At 39.9% G+C, this 26,489-nt stretch overlaps 1 protein-coding gene and 1 long non-coding RNA gene across 4 annotated transcripts in view; one reads left to right on the top strand and one right to left on the bottom strand.

Annotated features, from left to right (window-relative positions):
* Positions 1-319: 319 nt before the first annotated feature.
* LOC144301374 (uncharacterized) lies at positions 320-26,489 on the bottom strand. The gene is made up of 5 exons (XR_013368206.1): positions 25,580-26,489; positions 22,174-22,213; positions 3,741-7,689; positions 3,373-3,476; positions 320-2,483 (listed from the first exon to the last, which is right to left on the bottom strand). It is a non-coding gene; the product is annotated as an uncharacterized LOC144301374 (long non-coding RNA).
* The window catches only part of LGI1 (leucine rich glioma inactivated 1), a 38,927-nt gene continuing 16,169 nt past the window's right edge, over positions 3,732-26,489 (top strand). The window contains exons 1-4 of one of the 3 annotated variants that reach the window (XM_077878341.1): positions 3,732-4,247; positions 4,642-4,713; positions 23,824-23,895; positions 23,994-24,065. In XM_077878341.1, the coding sequence (XP_077734467.1) occupies positions 4,033-4,247; positions 4,642-4,713; positions 23,824-23,895; positions 23,994-24,065 (431 nt within the window). In that variant the 5' untranslated portion in view covers positions 3,732-4,032. The remainder of the gene's footprint in view (positions 4,248-4,641; positions 4,714-23,823; positions 23,896-23,993; positions 24,066-26,489) is intronic. The other 2 variants (XM_077878340.1, XM_077878339.1) reach the window with 2 other exon arrangements.

The following is a 26,489-nucleotide window of genomic DNA, read 5'->3' as shown; positions in this document are numbered from 1 at the left end:
CCTAGCACCCACGTGCAATGCCCTGATATCCACTAAACTAGAAAAAAATCCCTTTTGTCACAGGGATCCCAAAGTAGATTCTTTTCACCCCTTCTAACATGTTCAAGGCATGTTCAAGGGCAACAGGCTGACAACAATCTCCATCCTGTGTCCATACCCACCTTCTTTTTCTCCAGCTCTGGATCTTGTCCTTGGACTGAGCTTGGGTGTTCTCACTCTCACCCAGACTGGTGAGTTCTTTCTTTCTCAGGAGGATCCTTGGTTGCTTTATGCAAATAGACTCTTGGCAAGGCCACAGACTGTCATCTTGCCCAGAAGTGCCTGCTCCCTAGAGTGAATACAGACTTAAGAGAAACCCATTTTTATTTGAGAGCTTTGCTTCCCAGGTATCAAGAGTCACATGTTCGGAGTTCAAGTCTTGTTGCAGTGATGATGATGATGATTAACAAATCTTCCCCAGTATCAGATCCCAGGTTAACACTTTAGATACATTTAATTCTGTCAACAATTCTATGTGACATGTATTACTATTATACTCATGATACAGAGGAGAAAACCAAGGCTTAGAAAGGTTACATTGTAGACTGCAGTCACATGGCTGGCAAAGCGCAGAGCCAGCCCTGGACCCACTCGGCTACTCCTCTACAGCTGGGCCTGTGCATCCACCCTTCTGCAGCCAAGCCTCACAGCCTCCCTGGGCCTCCTTCCAGCTCTCTTTGGTCCTTTCTAGGCCACTCTCTCAAGGGCCCCCACTGTGATCCACAGGTTGTCAAACCTTATCTAAAGGTTTCCAGTTTGGTGGAAGCCCCTAAGCTTCCACCCTCCCAACTCCCACGTCCTCTCTGTGCCCTCCCAGGGCTTCCTGGAGGAGGAGGAGTTGTGGGGAAGGGAAGTCTCATCAGCACTAAGAGTCCCCTCTCCAGGTCCCTCAAGACTTCAATATGGCAAACTGCTCTTCCCAGGCCCCTCCTCAGATCCAATTCTGGAGCCTGGCAGTTTCTCCTCCCTGAAAAAGCCATCAGCATTCCACATTACACGGTTAAAATTTTGCCTGATCTTCGTGGGTTAGTGGGTGTTTTAATTCAATAGGGAATTCAAGTCTGGGTTTTAAATGCCATAGAAAAAGAAAAAGTTACTGTCTTTTCAGAATGCCCATTGTAATTTGTCCTTAGAGTCCCCCACTCCCCTCCCCATGGTCCTTTTTCCACTTGAACGGACAAACTGAGCCACCAGATAAATACAGCTGCAAAGTGAAGTTATGGATATGATTTCTTTCCCTCATTCATTTGCCCTTCTGGCTTAGTCAAGTCATAGATGAAAGACTGCTCACATTTTCTTTGACCAGTCTACGGAGTGCAAAGCCAAGGGCTGATCAAGCAATCTTGATAATTTGATACATTTGAAAGTGAAACATAGGGAGTGAATTATCTGTTTAACCAAGTATCTGTGAGAATGTCACCCCATACACAGTGGCAGCTCTGCTCCCGATCATCTGTATGACCTCTCAGGAATTCACTTTCCCCATCTGTAACATTTTGGGGATTGGATCTGAGAATTCTGAGGTCCCCGAAAGTTCTTGGGATCTTTATTTTATACGTACAAAATGCATCATTTAAAAGTCAGGTAAGTTAGGGAATGGATGGTTAGAATAAAAACAATCCTCTATAAAATTTTTACCACGTAATTATTTTATGGAGCAAGTTTCCACTGTGCACTTGAAACGGGATTCAATTTACAGAAATCTGGCTTGCAGCCCACTTTTAAGTGACACTTTTACCATTTCAAGTGGGGCTTGCCTGTGGGTCACGGTTTCTAAAAACACTATCAGGAGATCCCTGGGTGGCGCAGCGGTTGGGCGCCTGCCTTTGGCCCAGGGCGTAATCCTGGAGACCCGGGATCGAATCCCACATCGGGCTCCCGGTGCATGGAGCCTGCTTCTCCCTCTGCCTGTGTCTCTACCCCTCCCTCTCTCTCTGACTATCATAAATAAATAAAAATTTAAATAAAAATAAAAACACTATCAATCCTCTCTCCACAAAGACTCTGGCAGTGAAACATTAGTAGAACTTATTCTAAAATCATTACTTCTCTTAGATTGAGGTTTTTTTTCCTTTTTTGTCAAAATACAACAGATTATATCACTCATTGCCTAAAACACTGTCCTCAGGGTTGAGGCCAGGCCCTTGTGTGTCTTTTTGCCCCACCTGGAAGGTTCCTGCTCTCTCTTTCATTTCCCTTTATCTGAGAACTCAGCTCAATCATCACTTCAGAGAACTGTCCTCTGACCCCCTTGATGAAATCAAAGTCCTGTATTCTAACTGGGAGATGTGATGTGAAGTTTCTTTGGATGAGCAAGTTCTGGTCACGAATAGCCTACAGGCTCCATTGTTGCTCTACAAGGCACACTGTTTGCCCACTGTGTGCACCACGCCATCCAGGCACTGGATTCACTTCAGGGTCTCTATCCTCCAGAAGCTTACAGCCTGCTGGGTCAACAGACAGTAATCAGATACAAGAATGAACATGCCTGCCACCGCCCCCCTCCCTCCACCTCCAGAGCTTATTGAGATGAAACAAGGGATTGCAGGGAGCGTGGGGTGTGTGTTGGGAGGGCAGGGGTGGACTGCCAATGCATCAAGCTCCTGTGGAGGAGGAGTTTAGGTCATAATCACACATATGCTGGAACAGTCCTTTACTGCTTTCAGTCTAAGAAGCCGAACGAGAGAAAGGACTGACATCCCCTGGCCGGCTGTGCCAGCTTGAGAGATGGTAAGAGGACCAAGGGTCTATTCTCCTCCTTGTCCTCCGAGCTACAGGTCTTCCCACCCTCTTGGACTCTACCACTGTGCCCCAGTGTCAAGGTCTGTTTTATTCTTCTTTGAATACGTTTCTATCCCAAAGGTACATTCTGTTTCCCATCAAATATGGCAGTGACATAGCCTACCATTTTGATGTAATATTCATAATATTATGGGACATCTATGCTACCATTCCCATTTCACAGACAGGGTAACAGATGCAAGGATAACAGTGGCTGGTTTGTGGCAGAACTGGGACCTCAAAGCCAGGGCCCCGGCTCTTTAGTCCAGGGCTTTCCCCACCCTGTCTGAGCCTCCAGGGCTAAACCAGGCCCTGTACAGGGCCCCAAAGAGCCAAAGTTGGCTGCCTCCTGCTGGCAGGGAGCTCCTTCAGGCTTCTGGTCCTACGCTAGGGAAGGGAGTGTGAGAAATGAAGAGGGTGGATTATGCACAGAGGCAGTCTACATTCCCATTTCCTCCCTCATCACGGAAGGAGGAGATGGCTTACCCATGGGGGGAGGGGGATGAAAAGCAATAATTCGTAAGAGTTGGTGTCAGCAAAGTATTTACTCACATTCATTCCCTGCAAGTCACCTTCTCCATGTGCTCCTATTTGTCTTTCAACGATGGCACCGATCAGGTGGATTCAGCACGAAATACCAAGGTTTTAGCCAAATGCTGCAGAGGGAGAGTTTCATTTAACTTCATTTTTCCAGCCGGGGCTGGCTCAGAAGCGAGTTTTTCTGACTGGGTCCTTTGCTACATGCACAGCAAATTCCCAGGGGTTTCTGAGACTGCCCAGACCTGACACACGATGACTGCTCCCCCCCGCCCGCCCACCCACTCACTAATAGGACATAAAGCGCTCCTATTTTTGGTAACAATTAAAGGGCCTCCCGGTGCAAGGCAAAGGGCTGTTTATTTTCTGTTACATCACTTCACTTTGCCTTCGAAGGCTGGTCTGCGCGCCGCGTTCTCGTGGTGATGCAAGTCGGCTCTCTCCTCCAGCACTTGGGTCCCTCCCATCGCCAGCACCTCACAGGTCTCTTCCCGAGCAGTGCGTTGCTGGAGCCAAGAGCAGCTCACGAATCAGCTGCAGGTCCCCGTTTTGAAAAGCAGAGATACAGAGGCAGAGGAAAAGGGTGGACTCCTGTGTGACCTGGTCTCAGAGCAAGACAATCACCAGCTGAATTCCAGAAGCCCTGTTCATGTTCGGGGATATTTTTTCGACTGCATGGAATCAGAGAGAAGCCAAAGGATGGGAAATGCCTGCATCCCCCTGAAAAGAATTGCTTATTTCCTATGTCTCTTATCTGCGCTTTTGCTGACTGAGGGGAAGAAACCAGCGAAGCCAAAATGCCCTGCCGTGTGTACTTGTACCAAAGATAATGCTTTATGTGAGAATGCCAGATCCATTCCACGCACCGTTCCTCCTGATGTTATCTCATTGTAAGGCCCGTAAGCATTTTGATATCTAATTTACGATTTAAAAATTCCAGCTGATGTATTTGGGGCTTTGTATGTATCAGTAGGAGGGCATGGAGAGAGAGATTCCTCTTGCGTGCTTGGCCATTTGACAGTGCTAACATTTTGCTGCATTTGGAAATTTGGATTTTGATTAGCTGCTATGGAACATGCTTAGATGCCCCCCACCCCTGACCATTATTATGAGAAACCTGTAGCAGATTCATCTCTCCTACTTCATCTGGGAAGGAACAGTATCGTACTTCATAAAATAGTGTCGAAATAGTGACTGTTTTGCTAAACCAGATTAACATAAGGTTTGTTCTGTGTGTGTGTCTCTTTGTGTACGTCTGTTTGTTTTTTGTTTGTTTTCTTTCAGATCCTTTGTGAGATCTGGTTTTACTGAAATCTCAGAAGGGAGTTTTTTATTCACACCATCGCTGCAGCTCTTGTGAGAAATATTTATATCATGACTATTTTTAATATAGCATATATTTGGATAAGCCCTCTAGTAAAACGATCTCAATATTAATTTTGTCAAATGTGATTGTATTTCTGGAAAGAAAAAGATGATTAGTAAAGTCAGAGGTAGCTGGGTTTGTTTGCGACTTGACACGGGCAGTGCAGGTTGATTCTTGCAATGGTAAATTTGCTAACCTGTAATGCTGTCTACTTTAATGGCTATTTATGAAGTTGTTGGAATGTTTGCAACAATGATCCCCATTCCATGCCACTATTTTACTTTCATTTTTGACTTGGGAACTTTGCTTATTTTGCCCTGGAGTTTTTGAATTAGTCGATACAGAACCCTGCATAACATATGCGCTCAAGATGTTGTCTCCCGGGGATCTGGGGCAGGCTGCTACTCTGTATGATTTACCATGTGGGGAAAAACAAATCCGGGTTCTTTCTAGGTAACTCCTTAATATATTAACTCTCGTGAGGCTGTTTTCTGATCTCCCATAATTTATAACTGGTCCCCTTACAAGGAGGGAAAGAAAATATTAATATAGGATAGTGCAAAGGATTAGTCTTTGCTGTGTGTTTTGAGTTAGCCACGAGGGAACCACATATTCCAGCTATGTCTCAAAATAGTCAAAAAACAATATTTAACTAAGAAATCGGATTTCTCCACAGGCACAATATCACATGTATAATTTGTTCTGATGTGTAATGTTTGGCCATTGGAGTGCTAGTTCTTAGAGCTGGACCACGTGAGGGTCAAGAAGTTCCCCCCTCCAGGACTCAGGTGTCAGGCGACAGATTAGAGTTGTAGTGACATGGTTCCAGGAGGAAATTAGCCAATTGTTGATCAACTGAGCTTTCATTATCTGAACTGCATGATTCAGGACCCAAGTTTCTTACTTGCTTATTTTTTGTTTGGGGTTTTTTGGTTGGTTGTAGTTTGTTTTGTTTTTGTTTTTGTTTTTTTGCCCTAATTGGCCATTTTGGCTGTTCGAGGTTATATATACAGAGACATACAGCATGGTTTGAAATTGGAGAGACCTGTGTAAATCTATCCTCACCACTCACTAGAAACTAGACATAAAAACTTGTGCAAATGACTAAGTCCCTCTGAGCCTCAGTCTCCTCATCTGTAAAATGGAGGTGATAGTACATTGAAGGGTTGTTTTCAGAGATAAATAAGATTTAAGTAGATAAAATGCTTGGTGTCAGGTATGACAAATGGTTACACATTTTATGAAAGATAGGTTTTTAATTTGTACGTAAAGTTGAAAAGCTAAAAACAAATTCTATTGAGTCCATTAATCTGTTGTTTTATCTGTATGAAATTCCAAAACTGGCCTATTTCATTGAAATCATAAACCTGACCAGGTGTCCAGACATTATGTAACAATGTTGGCTAATGTCTTTCTACTAGCTAATGTCTGGGGGTGATATACAGTTGAGTAGAATATTCTTAAGGGATTGATCTTATTGAGGTCTAGTGGTATGATTAGGGGAATTGTTAGCACATCAAACAAATCCAAAAAAAGAGTCTTTAGCACATAAAGAGGCAAAGTCTCCAATGCTGGGATCCTTCCGCAGCATAAAAATTGGTTGTATCTGGAAAAGTGATAACTGTGCTTATGTTGCCCACTTATTAAATAAACAAATGGCTCGTTTAAAAGGCATCCTTTTCAGGAGCTAAGGCACTTCTTTCTCCCCAGGATAGTTAAATAGATGAGTCCTTAAAATTCAAGAAGAGGCATCAGTCAATACATACTAATATTCCAACAGTAAGTAGATGTTAGCTGTGACAGAAAACCTGGCTTGAGCAACACCCAATCAGTTAGAACACGTCTACTTGGTTTGTTTGGTTTTTTTTTTTTTTTTTTTACAGTGATGGACCAGTCTCACAAGCGCAGATGCTGGACAGTGGTATAGGAATAGTTACCGGCTGCTGCGGGGTAATGTGATTACACGTATTTAGAATCACAGAGGGAAGCCAAGGAACTGGTTTTAAATAGCCCACACGGAGTGTGTGCCATGCCCCTGTGTCCCATGCTCTGAGTTCCTATGGAACATTCCAGCCTTTATTTCTAAAAGCAGTTCAGGTTTCAGAAATAACAAAAGGGCGAGTAATTCTTGCCCTGTTTGTCCTTGCTTAACTCACATAGGCTAACCTCAACATGCAGATTTGTGCCGGGGCAGATCTTATGCAAAAGTGTCAGGTGTCAAAGTTTGTCTCCGATCTCAGCACCTTGTTTCCTAATGATTTTGTTTCCCATTCTTCCTGCCCAATGGTCTTTGCTTCCTCCTTCTCCTGAGGAGAGGGTCTAATAAGCTCATTTTCACTGAGAAGGAAATAAATCATAAGACTCCAAACATGAATTGTGCCATAATCATAACATTGATGGGAATAGATGGTTCACAGACGAAAAGAGTTCTTCTGTGGGGCAGGGCCATCCAATGCCCTGAAAACCCCACATGGGTTGCCAACCCCCACCCCCTGGCACATGAAGACGAAGGGGTCTGAATTTGCCTTTGCCTGACTTTTGCCGTGAGATGAGGCCTGGATCACACCAGCCATTTCTTGTGGTTTGCAATGAATTCTAATAGCATTTGTGACCATGGATTACCAAACTGACCTGTCAAATCCTGTGAAGAGATGAACTTCAGACTTGATTCTGCTTGTTTGATGTGCAAAGGCAGTTGGTTTCTTGCTCTGTTGTTGGAAAGGGAAAAGAAATGACCCATTCCCACCATCCATGCTGACAATCTGATGATTTTGTTAAGGCCCCAAATGCTTTTTCAGACCTTCTGCAGAAGCATGATGAGAAGTACTTTTTGAAATGTCAGCCTGGGGTACTGAGGAAAACAGGCGCAGTGCCTCCTTAAGTTACATTCAGTGTTTTGGGAGAAAAGATCCTGGTAGGCCGTGGCTGACGTGTGTCAGAGAGCAAAAAGAACAAAAGCCCACACTCTGTAGAGAGGAGAGGAAGAAAAAGAATTATCTAGTAAAAATTCATCAAATTAGTTGTACAAAAACTTTTTTAAAGATTTTATTTATTTATTCATGAGAGACACACAGAGAGAAGGCAGAGACACAGGCAGAGGGAGGAGTAGGCTCCCTGCAGGGAGCCCGATGTGGGACTTGATCTTGGAACTCCGGGATCCTACCCTGAGCTGAAGGCAGACGCTCAACCGCTGAGCCACCCAGGTGTCCCTAGCTGTACAAAATGTTTTAAAAATATCTTATTTCTGGTTTTAAGCAGCCACAATAACAAAACTTTGCCCGAGCAAATGCAATTTCATTCATGTTTTCCATAGAGCCAGGTGTGAAACATAACCAATGAGAATGATTATTCATTTGGGTTTGCTTTTAGCAGTGGGGAACTATGCTTGTAGTGAATGCAATTTACAGAAATGTGTTTTCACACATTAAAACCCTGTTCTTCTCAACTACAGACTGAAATCCCCAATGATAAAAGCTCTTTGCAGAAGTAAAATTCTAACTGAATAGTATAAAATGTGGCCACATTGCCATTTGTTCATAAAATTTTTAATAAACGAAATCCCTCTGACTCTTGCAAGAGTTCTATTTGCAGGGAACAAATTACAGGGTTGATTTTTGTATAGTGCTCAAAAAAAAAATTCCATGTATATAAGAACTCAGTGTGGTCAGAAGAAAATTCTCTTTAATCCAGTAATATTTGGTTTTGTTTGAAGCAATAGAATTGATCCTTCTGGGGGAAAAAAAATCACTATTTAATAATCCACAATCAAGACACAAGTACATAGTTCATAAGAAGTAAAAAATTAAAAAAGGAAAAAGCAAATACCATGAACAAGATAAATAATGAGTTCATCTTTATGAAGGTTTTACCATGTAGTCCCTCAAAATATTATTTGTCCAGGAAAAAAATATCCATGGCCTATCTCACCTTTCCAGTGATCAACCCCTTTCTCAAATTCCTCCTCATATTACAAGCATAAGAAAAATGCAGCACTCTTTAATGACTACTCAAGCCAGACCTAAAAGCTAAGAGGGCTGCTAGAGGAATTATTAGCTGATTATGGGTGAGCATGTTTTGGTTTGTGGCCAGCTAATGCCCCCTACAATAGAACAAGGAGTAAAGATTTCAGTCAGCAACTAGATTGTTTTGTCTAAAATTTGCTTAATGACCCCTAGCTCTGATTTTTAAACTTTTTAATTACTTAATTGTTGTGACTGCAAATTAACCCTATACAACCAATGTTTTCTCTGAAAGTGTATTTCATCTTCTCGATTATTCAAGCAAGAAATGGGAGTTACCAGCCACTTCTCCTTCACTGTCCACTTGCAACCAGACAAATCCTCTCTCAAACAGGATGAGAACCTGCCACCTCATCTTCACCCCAAGGCCATGGCCCTAATTGAAGCTGCAATCAGTGATTCATGGGCTGCTGTGGGAACTTCTGTATTGGGTGCCCATCATACCTATCTCCATTAGTGTTACCTTCCTAAAACACAGATCTCATCATGTCACTCTTGTGCTTGGAAATTTTTAGTGATTCCCCAGAAACAGAAAAAGTCTGAATGCCTGAGTTGGTATTAAAAGAATTTGCTTATTTGACCGGGGTCATCTCTCATAATATTGACACCATGCACAAACACACACACACCCATGTACACACAAACACTCCCTAAACCCTAGCCATAACAAACTGAAGTACCTTATTCCCTGACCTCTGTTCTTTCAAACTCTATAGACTTTTTAGATATCTCTAATTCTTCCTGTCACTAGAGCTATTTGTGTTTCTATCTGCCCCATGTCTCTGGACGTCAATGGAGGGTTATCAATAGCCAAGGTCCTAGAAAAGAGCTGGGATGTTGCAAGCCTAGACTAGCATATATTTGTTGAATTCAATCCATAGTTTCACAAATTTTATATTAAAGAGTCTTGCTTTTCTATCAGTAGATAATCACATTCTTTTTAACGTTTGGTGTACCCTATCAGATTTCACATGAACTAACTGCGTGGAGGTCTATAAAGTGAACTAAACCAAAAAAAAAAATGCGAAAAGAGTCTGTTCAGTCTCAAAATAAACATATTGTTCACCGACTCAGCTACCTCCTGCATACTGGCATTTATGTTGGGAATCATCTTCCTTCCCTAGGAACGAAGGACTAACCCAACAAAGAGAGTCGTGGTTGGGTGGTACTCCCTCAAACCAAAGAGAAGCTCCCCAATCTGTCCTAGGGACCCAGGTAACCTAGAAAGTGTGAGACAGGACACAACAGGGCATCATGGGGGGAGCCCCCAGGTCTAAGGCTCCAGTTCCTGGAGGACTCGGACCCTCCCTCCTGAAGGCCTGAATTTCAAACTGAATTTGAATGGGTCAGGCAGAGTCTAGTCAGGCAACTACCTTGCCTTTGGGACCAGAACAAAATAGTAGAGGGCAGACTGAGAGACACGGGCACATCCTCTTCCCCAGGAGAGACCAGGGAAAAATGGCAGTTTGCATGGCAAACACCTCCCTCTTCTTCAGTGCCTCTTCACGCTCTTACTGCCTTTTCCCTCATCTCTTCACACCCATTTCTGGGCTGTCCCAATCCCCTCTTATGTATCATGTGTATTGCTTGTACACATAAATTATACTTTCAAAAAAAAAAAAAGGAAAAAATCATGGTGCTATGATGTCAAACTTCTTCAACAGAGATTTCTAGTGTACCAGAATTAAAAAGGCAAAGCATAGGGCAGCCCGGGTGGCTCAGCGGTTTAGCACCGCCTTCAGCCCAGGGCCTGATCCTGGAGTCCCACGTCGGGCTTCCTGCATGGAGCCTGCTTCTCCCTCTGCCTGTGTCTCTGCCTCTCTCTCTCTCTCTCTCTCTCTCTCTCTCTCTCTATCTCTCATAAATAAATAAATAAAATCTTAAAAAAAAAAAAAGGCAAAGCATCCAAAGCGTTACTTAGACCCTTTGCCTAACACCCTTCTATCTGCTTGGACTTCCTTTGGCCTTTGACATATAAAAAAATAATATTTGAAAAAAAAATCGTATTTGCCTCCCAGGTTCTCTATTGACTCTGGAGGTTGATGAGCATCAAGTGTGTGAAGGGTAAAATTCCCCTTTATTCAGTCTGACAAGACATCCAAAGGGAAATGTTGGGTAAGCAGTATTAAGATGAAAAAAAAATCACTAACCGAAAGGTAATTTCATTTTAGACTTATTTATATTTGCTTAGCTAAAAGTAGGTATTCATCGTAGTGTGGCAAGCAGTAACAAAATGAAAGGAGCAAAAGACTCCCATTTCAGTAAAAACATTTTGGGACTCTACTGTGCAATGGGCATAGCATTGGGCTTTGTGAGGGACACAAAGATGACTATCATCTCTGTCTCCCTCCCTGCCCTGATACGGCAGCTCCAAGCTGCCAGTGATCCCTCAAAAGGTAAATTATAATTGCCTGCATTTGAATGGATCATAAGGTAGTCTCTTTTTACATTTTTTATCATAATGTAGTCTTGATAGACTTTCTCATTTTGTCTGAAATGATATTCAGTTGATTGGTGATGATAGGACTTTTGCCAACTGTTGAGATATAGGCTACGAAATGATTACAGGGGCTTTATGTTGACAGCTGTGATATGAAAATGGCTAACCCTGGAGAGCTGGCAATGTGGCAGATAGCAAAGGACACAGGTTTTGTGGTCAAATAAACATGGGCTCAATTACCACTCTGCTGCTCAGTAGTTCTATGATTTGAGGCAAGTTGAATCAAGCCTCATTATCTGCATCTGAAAAATGGGGAACAACCATGGTACCTATTGCACAGGATTACAGTAAGGATTAAACGAAGTAGTAAATATAAAGTGCTTGGCACAGTTCCTGTAACTCAATAATAAACGTTAGTTTTTATTACAGTTTTTGAAAATCAGTTTAATTTGACCGACCACAATATCTGATTAGCATCTGATTGTATGGGCTGGGTATGCTTATGATCCTAGATTCAAAATGTTGTGGTTCTACCCATAGGTCTCCATCAGAACCTGATAAGAAATCTTTCCTTGAAATACTTCTCACAGAAAACATGAACCATTTACCTTTCTGGGGTAGAAGACTGAGAAGAAGCAGAATCCTCTCACTTCTTCCTCATGAAAAAACAACTGGTACCACATTTTGTAAAACATGATTTTGTTCAAAATTATTAGCACTGACCAGTCTTCAGATGAGTGGTTCTGTGGTAGGATGAAAAGAGGTCTGAACTAGAAGACATGAGTTTCAAATCCATTTCAACCACTAATGGGCTTTCTGAACTTGGGTTGGTCACAAAATATCCCTGGGCCTCAGATTGTATATGTATAAAATACCAGAGATAGTTAATTTATGGTTTTCAAACTCAAATGCCAATAGGGGTTGGGTAACAGGGTAAATAAAAGAAGCAGTGGGATATAAGACAATAGGCAGTGGTAGTGACTGAGGTAAATCAGAGAAGACATACTTTGCCTAAAAATGACATCCTCAGCTCCAGCTGGTTATTGCTGATAAGAATATGGTACATGAATATGGAGCCATATTTTCCTAATTTTTAGGAGAAGGCAAAAATCTGGAAGCAGATCTTAAAAAGGATAAAAACCAAACAAAACAAGTTGACATTTTGAGATGGATATATTTAATTAACTAAGGTGTCTTCCTGGCTTAAAAAGGTTCTATTCTATTCTATTCTATTCTATTCTATTCTACAGATAGAGTTACTTTAAATTAATATAATATAGAAAGTGGTCTTGTTAAAGAAATAGACAGAATTTATTAGATCAATTTTAACAAACCAGTAAATAGGATTATTAGATGAAAGAGCCTCATAATATGGAATTGGCTATCATAAAGTCATTATTAAAATAATAATGTGATTCTCAATTTTCCAAATAGAACCTTTGGGATTTACCAAGACCTCCTCATGGTGGATGATGATAAAACAGTATTTCATTATCCCTTCCAAGGGCAGGGACTGGAAAGAAATTGTTGTGCCCATTTACATGGCAAGATGGCAGGTGTTTGCCTATGTAAAATGTGATTAAAGAGCAATAAGTCCTTAAAAAAAAAGTAAACAGACTAGAGTTTATATGTACAAATAACTCTGGAGTCAATATAGAACTCCTGTGGTAGGTCATGGATTCCTCCTAACTATGCTTCCATAGCTAAACATTTCTAGTTCCTTCTCTGAGAACTGTCTTCACTGCCAGTTTACAAACCATGCAATAAAACCAGGCAGTTTTGTTAGGAGGCGTTTGTCATTTTTGTATTGCCTGATACTAAGCACTTTATAGATCTCATTTTTTACTTCATCATCACAGTAACCCTATGAGGGTGTATAATTACTTCCATCCCACAGATGAAACACAGAGTCATAGAAGAGTTTTAGGTAATCTCCTCAATGACACACTCCTCCTAAGTGGCACATCTGGGGCTTAACCCCACATCCTCACTTCTAACTACTTCTATCTACTTCCTCTTGAACATGAATCACAGGGCTTGACTTTGCATAGTTCCGTTCCCAAAATCCAACCCCCTCTCAAAGGGACAGCCTTTGCCATTAATGAGGGTATTCAGGGGAATGTGTCCTGATTCCTGGAGACAATTAATGAGAAGGAGTTTCAAAAGCCCTTTGAAAGAGTGGTAGCATTACTGGCAAGAACATCTCGTTTCCCTAGGATTCAACTCTAATTTGTATGTGTAAGCTCTGGTCTCCTTGCTTGAAAAAAAAAAAAAAAAAGAGAGAGAGAGGAAAATAGCAAGCAAAAAAGGACTTATATACTTTAATGTTATGCCTCAGACCAATGTTTTCTAAATTTGTGTCCTGTGGAACAGTTATCCTGAAAGAAACGGGTCTGTGCTCCAAAAAAATTTGAGAAACTGCACATTTTATCCCTACCTTGGCTACTCACAAAGCACTTTGGCTTAAAAAAAACCTCTGGAATTATTTTATGTCATTTCACTTTTCTTAACATCTCATAGGATATTGGGAATCTATGCCTTTGGTACTCATATTATTTATTAACTTAATTATTTATACCTCACCTCTTCTAGAAAAGCTTGCCAGCAGTGCTTAGGCAGGTATAAAGAATTCCATCTTAAAGGATACACTAAAATATCTATCTCCATATAAGGAGTTAATTCAATTTTGTTAGTGTGAGTGTGATATCTGGGAGCATGCCTCCCTCTCACACTGTCTACCTAGTCAAGCAGCTTGGCACACATAGCTTCTTTGAGGACCTCCCAGTGGATGCTCCTTCTTTCTAAGGAAGTAGATTACCACTTGCAGCATATTCAACAGGAAAAATGCCCCTGAGCTTACATTTACACTCTCACTATTTTTGTTTGGAGCATGTTCCCTCACAGCCATTTCCCAAATGCCTAATCCAGCATTTACCTGGGTATGTTCCATGGTTCATATTCAGTTTACATAAAGCTCAATGAAAAAGGGTCCCATGATCAATAAGATTGGGAAACTGCGTGTTTCATACCCTTTTGAAGAGTCTCAATTTATTTAAGGATAAAAAGATTAATGTAATTTAAAACCTTACTTATCTTTACTTATGTACTTTCCCCAGATTTATCTGTTTTTTGTTCATGTAAAACCTCTCAACCCTATGAAAGCCTTGAATTCCAGGGAATATACTCTGGGAACTATCGGGCAAGGCTGTTCTAGATTTGCGGCAAACACTGGGCAAATCTGATGGGACAAAAAAGAAGCAGCATGGCCTTCTTTTTTGAAAGCCCATGACCATTACCAGTCAAAGCACAGAATCCTAGCTTTGCCAATTTCAAGTTTCAAATTACTTTGCCTCTCTCACCTTGATTTTCTTCATATTTTAAGAGAATATGAAACCTAAATTACAGTGTTTATTTTAAGATTAAAATGAGTTCATAGATGGCAAACTGCTGAAGATGAGACTGGGCACAGTGTAGGCATTCCATAAAATTTAAAGTCCCTTCTCCTTGGTGCTTCAGGACCAGAGCGATACAGACTGAATTTATAAACAACATCAGAAGGGTGGGCTGTTGACTAGTTATACCAATTCCTAGACTAGTTATGCCAACTCCTAGAAAGTTTGACTGTCCTGGTGTAAGAGTTAATAGACTATAAAAGCAAAGAGATAGATCCATGCTCCGATCTTTGCTAGTATGCATGCCAAGAATACTCCCAAGGGGATCCCTGCAAATTTAAAACCTACATTCTAATCCTGGCCTGCTGTTGATAAAAGATGTATGTGACCTTGGGTAACTCACTTAACTTCTGCAGACCTCAGTTTCCTCACCTGTAAAAAGAGGAATTGAACTATGTCTCCTGGATTGCCCCTCACCCCCCACCAGATTTATGTGAAGCTAAAGTAGGGTTATTTCCTACTTTCCTATTTCGGTGGTAGTGTGCTTAAGGATCAGCTGAATTTCATTGAAAATGTTTTTCAAAGATGAGAGGCCAAAAAAACTCCACAAAACAAAAACTGACATAATGTGCTCACGTGTGATGCTTCCCATTTTAATGCTTTCCTATCTTAAAAGCATATTTTTAAATATGCAAATGTAAATTATTCACATGGCACATACCCTTAGAATTGTGCATTTAACTAAGGTGAATCATCAGCCTATTATTAATTATCATTCAACCAGCCCTAGTCTTTTAGATAAAGGAGAATATTAATATCTAAAGGGGCTGACTCATTTCAGCACAGTAAGCTCTAAACAAGTTGTCAAACCCCTCCCACTGTTCCCCTAACTAGCTCATCTAGCAGCCCATGGCCTATATGGCTTGATCTCTTATTTACCTGTATATGCATATATACATCACATATTTGCCTGCATTTGTGCAGTTTTGTGTTTATACACACTACCCATGGCTGCCTAATTCCCTCTACAATGCCCATAACAATTCTCTGGGACAGATGACAATCTCACTAGATCTCAATTTCCCTAGCAGTAAAACTAAGGTTCTTCACTATATCTAATGGCTATTCCAGCTCTGATGTTTTATGTCTATGCTCTTTACTTAGATAGTCTTTGGCAGAAGCATTGGGGATATGTTCATATACATTATCTCATGTAATTCTTAGAATCTCCCAGGAAGTCTTGTTGCTATCATAATTCCTATCTTGACAGATGATGAAACAGATTCACCTACTTTATGTACCATGTACATAGTAAGTGCCAGTTACAAACTTAGAAACCAGATTCTCCATTCTATATCTGATCAATGCCATCTCCAAGTGCCAAACAAGCAAACAAGTATGGGCTGCCCACTCTTTTCTTCTTCATCCAGAGTAGTCCTCACTGAGAGGAGAGTGTATGGGAGATTCCCCTAAATCATCTCCCCTCCATAGCCAAGAGAATCTGCTCTGGGCTAGAAGACACCATGCAGACCACTCATGGGTCAATGACAATTCTGATGATGATTGAGATGTCACAGGTGACTAGAGGAAGTATGTAGAAGTGTCATTAGAGCTAGAGATCCCTGGCACATGACAAGATGAGCAGTCTGGTTTGAGACAAGGGGAGATTTTCTCAGTAGGGTTACTCCTGCCATTCAGCTCTCTGCAGACCTGCCTTCACACCACTACCTGCTCCCCATGCAGAGCCCATGCTTAGTCTTTCGTGAATGAAGCCCACAATGCTACAAGCATAGACTCATACATATTTCAAGCTAGAAACGACCTAAAAAAAATCATCTTGTTTAGCCCCCTCATTTGATAAATGTCTTAAGGCCATACAGAGGATCTACAACCAATTCATGGGAATTAAGACCCAAGCTTCCTGATTCCCCCTTCACTGCTGGAAAAGTGAGGAACCAGGGCAGGAAACTACTTCAGCAGCCCATCAGCCTCAGGCTCATTGACACATGGGCCTTTTGCTCTTGGACTCCCATTTCTGGCTTCTTGGCTGGGCATTGGGCAACCTGAAATTTGACCTTCCACTGTAGCTAGATTTGCATTTTCTGATCTGCTCATTTCTTTACTTCTCTGTTGCCACCTCAGTTTCCCTCAGGACTCTGAGCTCCACACTAACGTTGTTGCCCACTTCTTTGCTCCTTTTGAACTAAATGCTCTGGTCCTAGCTTTTCAGTTCAACTGGGAAGCTCCTAACAACTTCATGGCCTTGGTGTTAATTTATTGCTTGTGAAGACATGTGACCCACCCATCTAGGTAGTTAGATGTAGTCACCAGAAAGAGGGAGTAGAGCTCGAGGTGAGCAGATATTTTTCAAATATCATCCTTTGTTCCCAATGCAATATTAACAATAAAATAATGAAAGCTTAAAAAAAAAAACTATCATTGGAGCACCTGGGTGGCTCAGTTGGTTAAGCATCTGCCTTCAACTCAGGTCATGATCTCAGGATTGTGGGATTGAACCCCATGTTGGGCTCCTTGCTCAGCGGCAAGCCTGCTTCTCCCTCTCCCACTACCCCTCCCCCTGCTTGTGTTTTCTCTCTCTCTCTCTCTCTCTCTCTCCCCCCCTCTCTGTATGTCAAATAAATAAATAAAATTAAAAACAAAAACAAAAATAGAAAACAACCTATCATTGACAGGAATTATAAGACTATTATTCTAAATGCTTGTGGAAATCAAATATACAATTTAAAAAGATTATTACCTTTCAAAACTCACTGGATGCCTTATTTGAGAGTAAAGTCTTATTTCTTTTTTTTTTTTTTTTTTTTTTTTTTTTTTTTTTAAAGTCTTATTTCTAAATACTTTCATTTTAAATCAGAAAGAATAAAAATATATGAATTGAACACTAAACTCAATATCCTAAGAAAATAAGTATCAGATAAAATAATAAATTAGGAAGCAGTAGGAATAATAAATAAATCCAAGATTTGATTCTTGGAAAAACCCAATAAAATAGCAGACATTTGAAGGAAGCATTACTCATAAGTGGGGAAAGCATCAATTATTCAACAAAAGATTTTAAGTAAATTTGAGTATTTAGGAAAGAATCGAGGCAGTATCTCACCTCACATTAAACATCAAAGTAAGTCCCAAATGGATCAAGGAGTCAATTGTTTTAAAAAAAGTTTTAAGGGGGTAGTTGTAGGTACTATTTCATTGATCTTTATACAGGAAAGAGCATTTTTAAGAATAAAAGCAAAGGAAGAATATACAATACAATATTTTGTTAAAAATGTAAAACTTCTATATGTTAAAAATCATGAATGAAAAGACAAATCATAATTTATAAGGAAAAACCCTATCAAATAAAGATAAGAAAGGAATAAGTACTGTTCTGTTTTTTTTTTTTTTTAATTTTTATTTATTTATGATAGTCACAGAGAGAGAGAGAGGCAGAGACACAGGCAGAGGGAGAAGCAGGCTCCCCACAGGCAGCCTGATGTGGGACTTGATCCCAGGACCCCAGGGTCCTGGGCCGAAGGCAGACACTCAACCACTGAGCCACCAAGGTGCACCAGTAATGTTCTTAATATATAGAAAATGCTCAGAAAGTAACAAAAATGGTCAAAAGATGATTTTGTAGAAAAAGAAACAAAAATTATAATTCTAAAAAAATTTGTAATTCTAAATGTTGATGAGGATGTGGTAATAAAATAGGTAAAAGTATTTGTATATGAGAATGGTTATAGTAGTGTTTATAATAATAAAAATTGGAATAAAAAATAAATAAAAATAAAAATTGGAATCAACAATAAAAAGTTATACAAAACTTAATCATCTGTTAAAATAATATTATCGAGGGGCACCTGGGTGGCTCAGTGGTTGAGCATCTGCCTTTGGCCCATGGCATGATCCCAGGGTCCTGGGCTTGAGTCCCACATCAGGCTCCCCACAGGGAGCCTGCTTCTCCCTCTGCCTATGTCTCTGCCCCTCTCTGCATCTCTCTGCATCTCTCATCAATAAATAAATAAAATCCTTAAAAAATAAAATTATATTATTGAAAATTAATTGTCATGAGAAATTTTTCATGAAAAAATAAGTACATAAAAAGGACAGAAAAACATAACATTTTTATCCCAATTTTATAAATATATATGTGTATATCTCATATATGTATTGTGTATGCATATCAATATCTTTGGGTAGTATGATTATGCAATCTTTATCTTTTCCTTTAAGCCTTTCTGTGTTTTTGCAGAATTTCTATAATAAGCATATTCATGTGCAAAACACACCAAAGTGCATTAAAAATTTTTAAAGTCTTTACTTGAAAAAAAAATACAGGTTTCAATGATCTTATGTCACTTTGAGACTACTTAAATTGATCTAGTTCCTTTAAAAAGGGGATTATTATCTAATTAGATTTCTTAAATCCTTATGAGCTGAGCAGTGTTGTTAAGATTGTCTACCAGAATGTAGATCTTAAGTTATAATGTGATCCTATACTGAGATTTGCCAATAGGGCATTGGACAAGGTGTCTTGGGTGTGCCAATAGGGCACTGGACAAGGATTCTTGGGCCTCGTGACCTTAAGCAAAGCTGTTAACAGCCCTCTGAGCCTCAGTTTCCTCCTATCAAGCAGATATTAACACCTCCTCTACCACTTTCACAGAGTTTTTCCAAAGACCAAATAAAATAATCCAGCAGGAGCCCATGAAATATAGGCTATTATGAAGGCAACAACCATCCTTTAAAGAATGAACTATTGCCTGCCTGGAATTAACAGTTGGTATGTACAGTCTTCCTAAATCTCCTTCTTGTAAGGAAACATATACTCTCTTGGTTGCAGAGGGGAAAAAAAAGTTCATTCCTCCTATTGTCCCTTTTCTTACTGAATTTGTGAGGGTGCTAATTAAAAGATATAAGTGCATCACCTTTGGGGCTGAAGTACAGATAGGTCATTGCACATCCCTGTGTTCACCTCCACCAAAATGCTAGGGGTAAATGCCTGGTGGAAATGGCAGAGACCTCACAGGTTCCCACAGGACCAAAGGTAAAAAGGGCAAACTCTACACTGTCTGCACAGATCCACCGGATGATTGCTTGGCAAGGCTATGGGATTCAGATCTCTGATTTGTGGCTCAGAATAACAAGTTCATTCATATAGTACATTGGTCTCCACCAACCCTTCCATGATGCTGCTATTGTGAAGATGGTTGTCAAATCTGAGTCACATTATTGCAGACTCTTACTGCATATAGTTTTGGGGACGGGACAGTCCACAGCACCTCTATATCCCAGAGCCACTGCTTCAACCAGACTTGCTGCAAAAAGCAGACTGCTTTCTCAGCTGCCACAGGTAAAGGGGAGGGAAGGTCGTGCAACTGACGTGGAAGGAAAGTCAGGCTGCATGTAAGAGTCACCTGGGGAACTTTTGAATATCCCCATGCCTAAGCCACACTCAACATGTAGAATTTAACTCCTCAGGGTTAGAACTGGGTATCAGTATTTTTAAAGCTTCTCAGGTCATTCCAAGTGCAACCAAGATTGAGAAGCAGTGGCTTAGGCATCTCCCCTGCTCCAACATTCACATACCCTTCCCTTTTCAAGTCCTCTTCCACATTCTGCTCTCTCTTGAGTGTGCCTTGCACATGCTTTGCCTGCCACGGAGCTAACTCAACCCTGAGGCATCCTTTCTCCTTTGGCTCCTCTGCTGGCTGGTTCCATTTCTGCTGATCCCAAATCCCCAGGAAGAGATAGCCCGACTCACCTTTCTGAACTAGGGTATTTGGGCCTTGGAAAGCTTTATGGTATCATACAGAGTATTTTACATTATGGTATCCTACAGAGTATTTTACATTATGGTATCATACAGAGTATTTTCACTGCCCACCTCAGGATCTGGATTCACCTCTGGATGAAGACCTGAGCCCTTCTTGCCCTAATAACCTGTGGAAAGGGACAGAGGTCATGTGCTATGAAACATGGCCAACCTTGGTCCTCTCCAGGTCTGTCGTATGCAAAGATGGTATGGGGGTGGCACAGTTTCCTTTTAACAGGAGCCCTGGGATTCTTGGCTCAATAACAAATCGTAGTATTGAAATCAAACATACTTCCAAGAAGTTCTTAAAAATCAAAGATCATTGTTTTGCCCTCTTTATAGAATATGATTTTTAGTCTTTTTAAGTACACATAGGACAATAAAATACCCTGCTCAACTATTTTTATCGTGTATGTATAATTTTATACATCTTTGTCCACAGAATCCTTGTCCATAGGAAACTAAAATTGAATTTAGAATCAAAAGAATAAAATATTCATTATTACTTTAACCAGAGGGATTTTTTTAAAAGTTCTTATTAAGAAATTTTTTATTGAAATATAATATATATAATGAAAAGTGCACATATCCTAAGGGTTTATCTCAATGATTTTTTAAGACAACTTTTTTAGAGCAATTTTTAGGTTTAGAGCAAAATTGAGGAGAAGGCACAGAGATGGCCCATATACCCCCTACCCTCCCACGTACATAGCCTCCACCATTACCAACATCCCCCACCAGAGTGGGGACATCTTTACAGTCGATGACCTACATTATTGCCCAGGGTCCCTAGTTTACACTAAAGTTAACTCTTGGTGTTGTGCATTCTACAGGTTTAGACAAATGTCTAATGACATGTACCCATCATTATGGTATCATACAGAGTATTTTCACTGCCCTAAAATTCCTCTGGGCTCTGTCTAGTCATCCTTCCTCCCCACCACCATGATTTTTTATAAAGTGAACACCTTTGTAACCAGCATCCAGGTCAAGAAACTGAGCACAATCATTACCCCAAAGCCTCCCTTTGTGCTCCCTTCCAGTCACTACCCCTTGAGGGTAACAAGTATAGATGAGTTTTACTGTTTTGTTTTGTTTTGTTTTACTTTATATAAATGAAATCATATAAGATATACTTTATTGTGTTCTGGCTTCTTTCTCTCAACTTAGGTTTGTGAGATTCATTCATATTTTTGCATGTAGTTTCAGCTTTAGCCAGAGATTTTGATCCTTGAAATCTGGTTCAACAAGCATTATTTAACCAGGAACTATGCTCAGGGCTGGGGACACAAAGGCAAACAAGGGTAAGCCCTTGCTATAAAGAACATTCAATCTAGTAATGTAGTAATGACAAGAATTTAATGTAAAGTGAATTCCTTTTGGTTTAACAAATATTTGTTCAGTGTCCACTATGGGACAGGCAGTATCACAGGTGCTAGGGATAAGCAATGAACAAGCAGATACAAATTCTAGTGGAAATTCTCTGTTTTATTTCCCTGACATGTGTGGGCAAGTTCTGCCCACTAATATCCATTTCCTGCTCTGTTGTGCATCTGCTTTCAACATAAGGGGGACTAGTACTGAAAGCTATTTCTTCTGGCAACTTGGGTATACAGTTTTGAAATCGCTGGTCCAACCATGAGGCAGCTTGTGAACCAGTGAGCACGGGAGGTATTTCTCTGTATCTATTTTGCCTTATTCTATTCTCTCCATCCCTGATACTGCCTGTACAGAATGAAACAAAATCTGAAACTTAAGGAAGGCTTTGGATGTTAGCTTACCTTGGAGTAAAGCTGGGAAATCTTGTTGCTTTCCCGAACCCTGTAGTAAGAAGAAAGAGTGGCCAAAGTTGGACTGAAATCATAAATCTTTGAATTTGTTTTAATAGCTACAAGTATCTAATATGTATCATTACTCATTAATGTTGACATTTCAGAGCCTAGTGAATGATTTGAGTATAAAGCTATGATGGAAGAGGAGGGATAGAGAATCCAACATCACTCCAGAATTGATAGCTTAAGAAGAAATGGAACAGATCATCTAATTTTATTTGTTTGGTTTGTGTTTTACCTCATTTTTATGGAAAATGTCAAGCGTATATCAAAGTAGAGATAATAGCAAAATTCACTTCCATGTATCCATCTTTTACCTTCAAAGATTATCAATCATGCTCAATTCATCTCTAACCCACTGCTTTCTCCTCCCCTGATTATTTGGAAGAAATCCCAGATATCAAATAAGTTATTCATAAATGTTCAGAAAGTGAGGTCTCTTAGTTTTAATCTCCTTAGTTCATCAGCACAGAGAGGCAAAGTCACCAACGTGGTTAGTAGCAATTATTTTTAATCCCTAGACTTCAAAAGTCAAAAAGGTTACTAACAGAGAATATTGGACTTTACATAGTGCAGTTAAACGGCATGTATGAGACATGAATTGTCAAGTTATGTCAAACATCTGGTCCGATCCATGACCATGGTCACATATTGGATAATAGTTATAAGTGGAATAAGAGGCTCCCCACACAAGAACCTTAAGATGTAGACTGAACATCACTTGAATCCACTATAAATTTGTCATCAGTACATTTACAATCTTATTTTTAGCTTGTATCAACATTTTATCTAATGAATTTCATAAATTAATACTCTAAAAAAACAAAACAAAACAAAACAATAAAACCAACTCTGTATTATTTGGCCTACAATCACCTCTTTTAAATCTCCCATTCAGAGAGTGGCTACTTTTCCAAACTGTTCAACATGACGTTGGGACTGCTAGTTGATGTTCCTTTTCATCAATAATTTCAAAACAAATTCTTGTGGATTTTGAAATTGCAAATAAATGTGTCCAAGTGAAACTGTTCTTTTCAACTAGTTAGTAATAAAATGGGTCTAAGACCTTTCCTAAGCTGCATTGTTTCCCGTCTTCAGCCTGTTCTATTTTCTAAGGTTAGTTGATGTTCATTGAGCCAGTGTCAATGGCTTATCTACTATGAGATATCAAAGCACAACTAGGCTTTGATGGAGATACTTTTCCAGGGTTTCCAGGCTTAACACCCTGAGTTACCATTGTTTGAAGATACAATGTTCCAGTAGTTTCTAGAGCAAGAGGGAAAGATTCTGTTAGTGTCTTTGTTGTGAAAATGTGCAAAATGTTGCTTTGGCTGCTTTGACTGTCATACTTGTCGAATTGTATCTCAAAATGTTACCCAAGGTAGGTGACATCCATCACTGTGAGAAATGGGACATAAAGCCTCTCCCAATGTGTATTCGATGAGGAGATAATTGGGGGTAAAAAAAAAAAAAAAGCTGCAAAGATTACCTAAATAAATAACACTGTAAAAGGCAGATACCCAGTCATTTTTTCATATACAACTCTCACTCATTTCCCTGTCAGGTTAACCATTTTCATTGTGTACTTTTTCTGGGCAGATTATTCACATCGAACTCCTTTGATGTGATAAGTGATGATGCTTTTATTGGTCTTCCACATCTAGAGTATTTGTAAGTAAAGAAACTTTTTTTTTTTGACATAATGATTCAGGACAAGTGTTCTCAGTTTCCTACAGCCGTCTGACAACAAATATTATAACCCATTGCAGATTCATAGAAAACAACAACATCAAGTCCATTTCAAGGCATACTTTCCGGGGACTAAAGTCTTTAATCCACCTGTAAGTATGAATGTTGCTCTTACTTTTTAAGCGTACTAAGGGACAATGCAGTTTGATAATCTGTGGTTCAAATGCCCACTTCATAGGTAGCCCATGAAGATTTAAGAATGATTTATCCCCATGCACACGTGCCATATATCTACCAGTCATCAGCCAGTGTGGGTTCAGGAAATTGATTACTATTGATATGATTAGCCTAATCCAACCATAATTAGGAAAACAACCTAATGCAGGAAAGTTGTGTGACTGAAATAACTTTTTTATCATCTACATCATTACTCCCTTCATGGGTAATTATGGGTTGACTATATACCTTAATTTGATATGTGCTGTTTTTCTTTTTCTGTGTAAGCCCTGACTTTATATACATTTATACATATACTATAAACACCAGCTATGTTTACACAATATCTGAACAATTTGTTTATAAATTAAATATTTAATTATTCAGTGAATGACTAGAGCTACAATAGTTGTTCTTAACAGGAGACAATTGTGCCTCTTAGGGAACATTCATCAATATCTAGAGACAAGTTTAGTTGTCAGAACTCAGTGCTGTAACTGATATCTGGTGGGTAGAGGACAGCGATGCTCTCCTAAAAACCCTGCAATATACAAGACAGCCCCCACAAAAATGGAATCTGCACCCTGAAATGGCATAGTGCTGAGGCTGGGAAGCCCTGAAAAACATGAACCAAATAACTTATTTCTCCTAGCCTCTCTCACCTCCTACACACACACACACACACACACACACACACTTTGAAGGAAGCTAGAGGGCATGGGAAGAAAAGGCACTAAGATTTATTAAGTGCCTACTATTAGGTCAGTCAATTTGCTTTACTTGGATTTTCATTTAATCCTCTCAACAATCCTACCAGATAGACACAATAATCCCCATTTTAGAAATGAGAAAACAGAGACCTGGAGGGGATATATGACGAGTGAGCTGAATAGTTATGGGATTATAACATCAATTCAACAGTTGAACTGCAAGGGCTACTCATTCATTCAAGACTATTTTTCAAGTGCCTAATATGTGTCTCATTAATATTAAGACATAGACGCAGGAGATCCCGATGTCATTCTGTTAACTTTTACATGTCCCTCATAATACCTCACTGACAATTGTTCTAAGCCTCAGAATGCAGCAGGGAACAAGGCAGACAAAAATACTTGCCTTTTGAACCTACGTTCTAGTATGACCACATAGCCATTACACTTCCTCTCACCAAACTTGTCTCAACTGCTGTTTGGATTTGCATGGGCAGATGTATTATGCTCAAATCATTAGGCTCTTCAAGTCCTCAATAAAAAGTCATTATAATAAAAAATATTTGCTATGCTATGCTACATGTCAATGATGTAACACAATGCAAAAATAGCTGTGTATGGTATAAACATTATGCCATTTTGTCAGAGAGCCAAACACTGACAAACCCCATTGTTTAGAAAACAATTAAAAAAAAAAAAAACAGAAACAAATATATGGAAGGGGAAATGGGAGTCATCACCTCAACTTGAGAGCTGCTTAATTCACATAAATCCCATTCAACATAGCTTCTGTGTGATGCTCAGCATCATAAAGTGCTGAAGGAAATATGTAAAATCCAGGTGTCCTCTCTGGGAACTCGGGATATAAGCCTTGCTGTTCCCATTGGTCCATTCAGGTGTATCTTCTCTCCAGTGTAAAGGATTACCTGACACAGAAGAAAAAGAGGAAAGAAGGAAGAAAGGATGGAAGAGAGGAAAAAAGGATAGACAAAAGAGTTAAAGGAGAGAGGGAGAAAGGGAGGAAAGAAGGGGAAGAGAAAACAGAAGGAAAGAGGGGAGCAATGGGGAGCAAGGGAGAATGAAAAAAATTTATGTAACACCCTAATGAAAAATATCTATTTTGTTTAACTGGAGCCTATTAGGTCCATCAAATGAAATGGGAATTGAAATTTGGGTCATAATGAGGCCTTTTATCACAAGGAGACACTAGTATAGCATGTGCTTAGTATCCAGACATTTTCAAGCTCAAGGGAACACCAAAGTCAGTCTTCAAAGAGAGAAGCATGAATCTAAAAGGTCAGACAGTGAAAGGGAAGTCTAACCCTCTGACCAGGTGCTAGAGGTGGGAAGAAAGTGTTAGGAGGGAACAGGTTAAAGTTAATTGAGTGAATATGACCCTTAGGTCTCTTTATCTAACAGTTAGGTTGACTCATATGGCATTGCCAGTATTAGACTGTTTTTGATCTACAAAAATGCAATGCCATATGGTTCATCCTAAATAGTCTCTAGGGAGTGCCACACAAAGATGAATAAGATCCAGTTTCAACCTGGAGGAGCTCAGTCTGACAAGAGGAATTAGACAAACAAATATTTTCTCACTGAGTGCCTTTGTCCCCAAGTTATGTTCTCCTTTCTAATTATGCTATTCAA

This window comes from Canis aureus, chromosome 29 (assembly GCF_053574225.1).
Source record: "Canis aureus isolate CA01 chromosome 29, VMU_Caureus_v.1.0, whole genome shotgun sequence".
Lineage (NCBI taxonomy): Eukaryota > Metazoa > Chordata > Mammalia > Carnivora > Canidae > Canis > Canis aureus.
The sequence above is the reverse complement of the archived record's forward strand: the minus strand, read 5'-3'. Positions and strand labels throughout refer to the sequence as shown.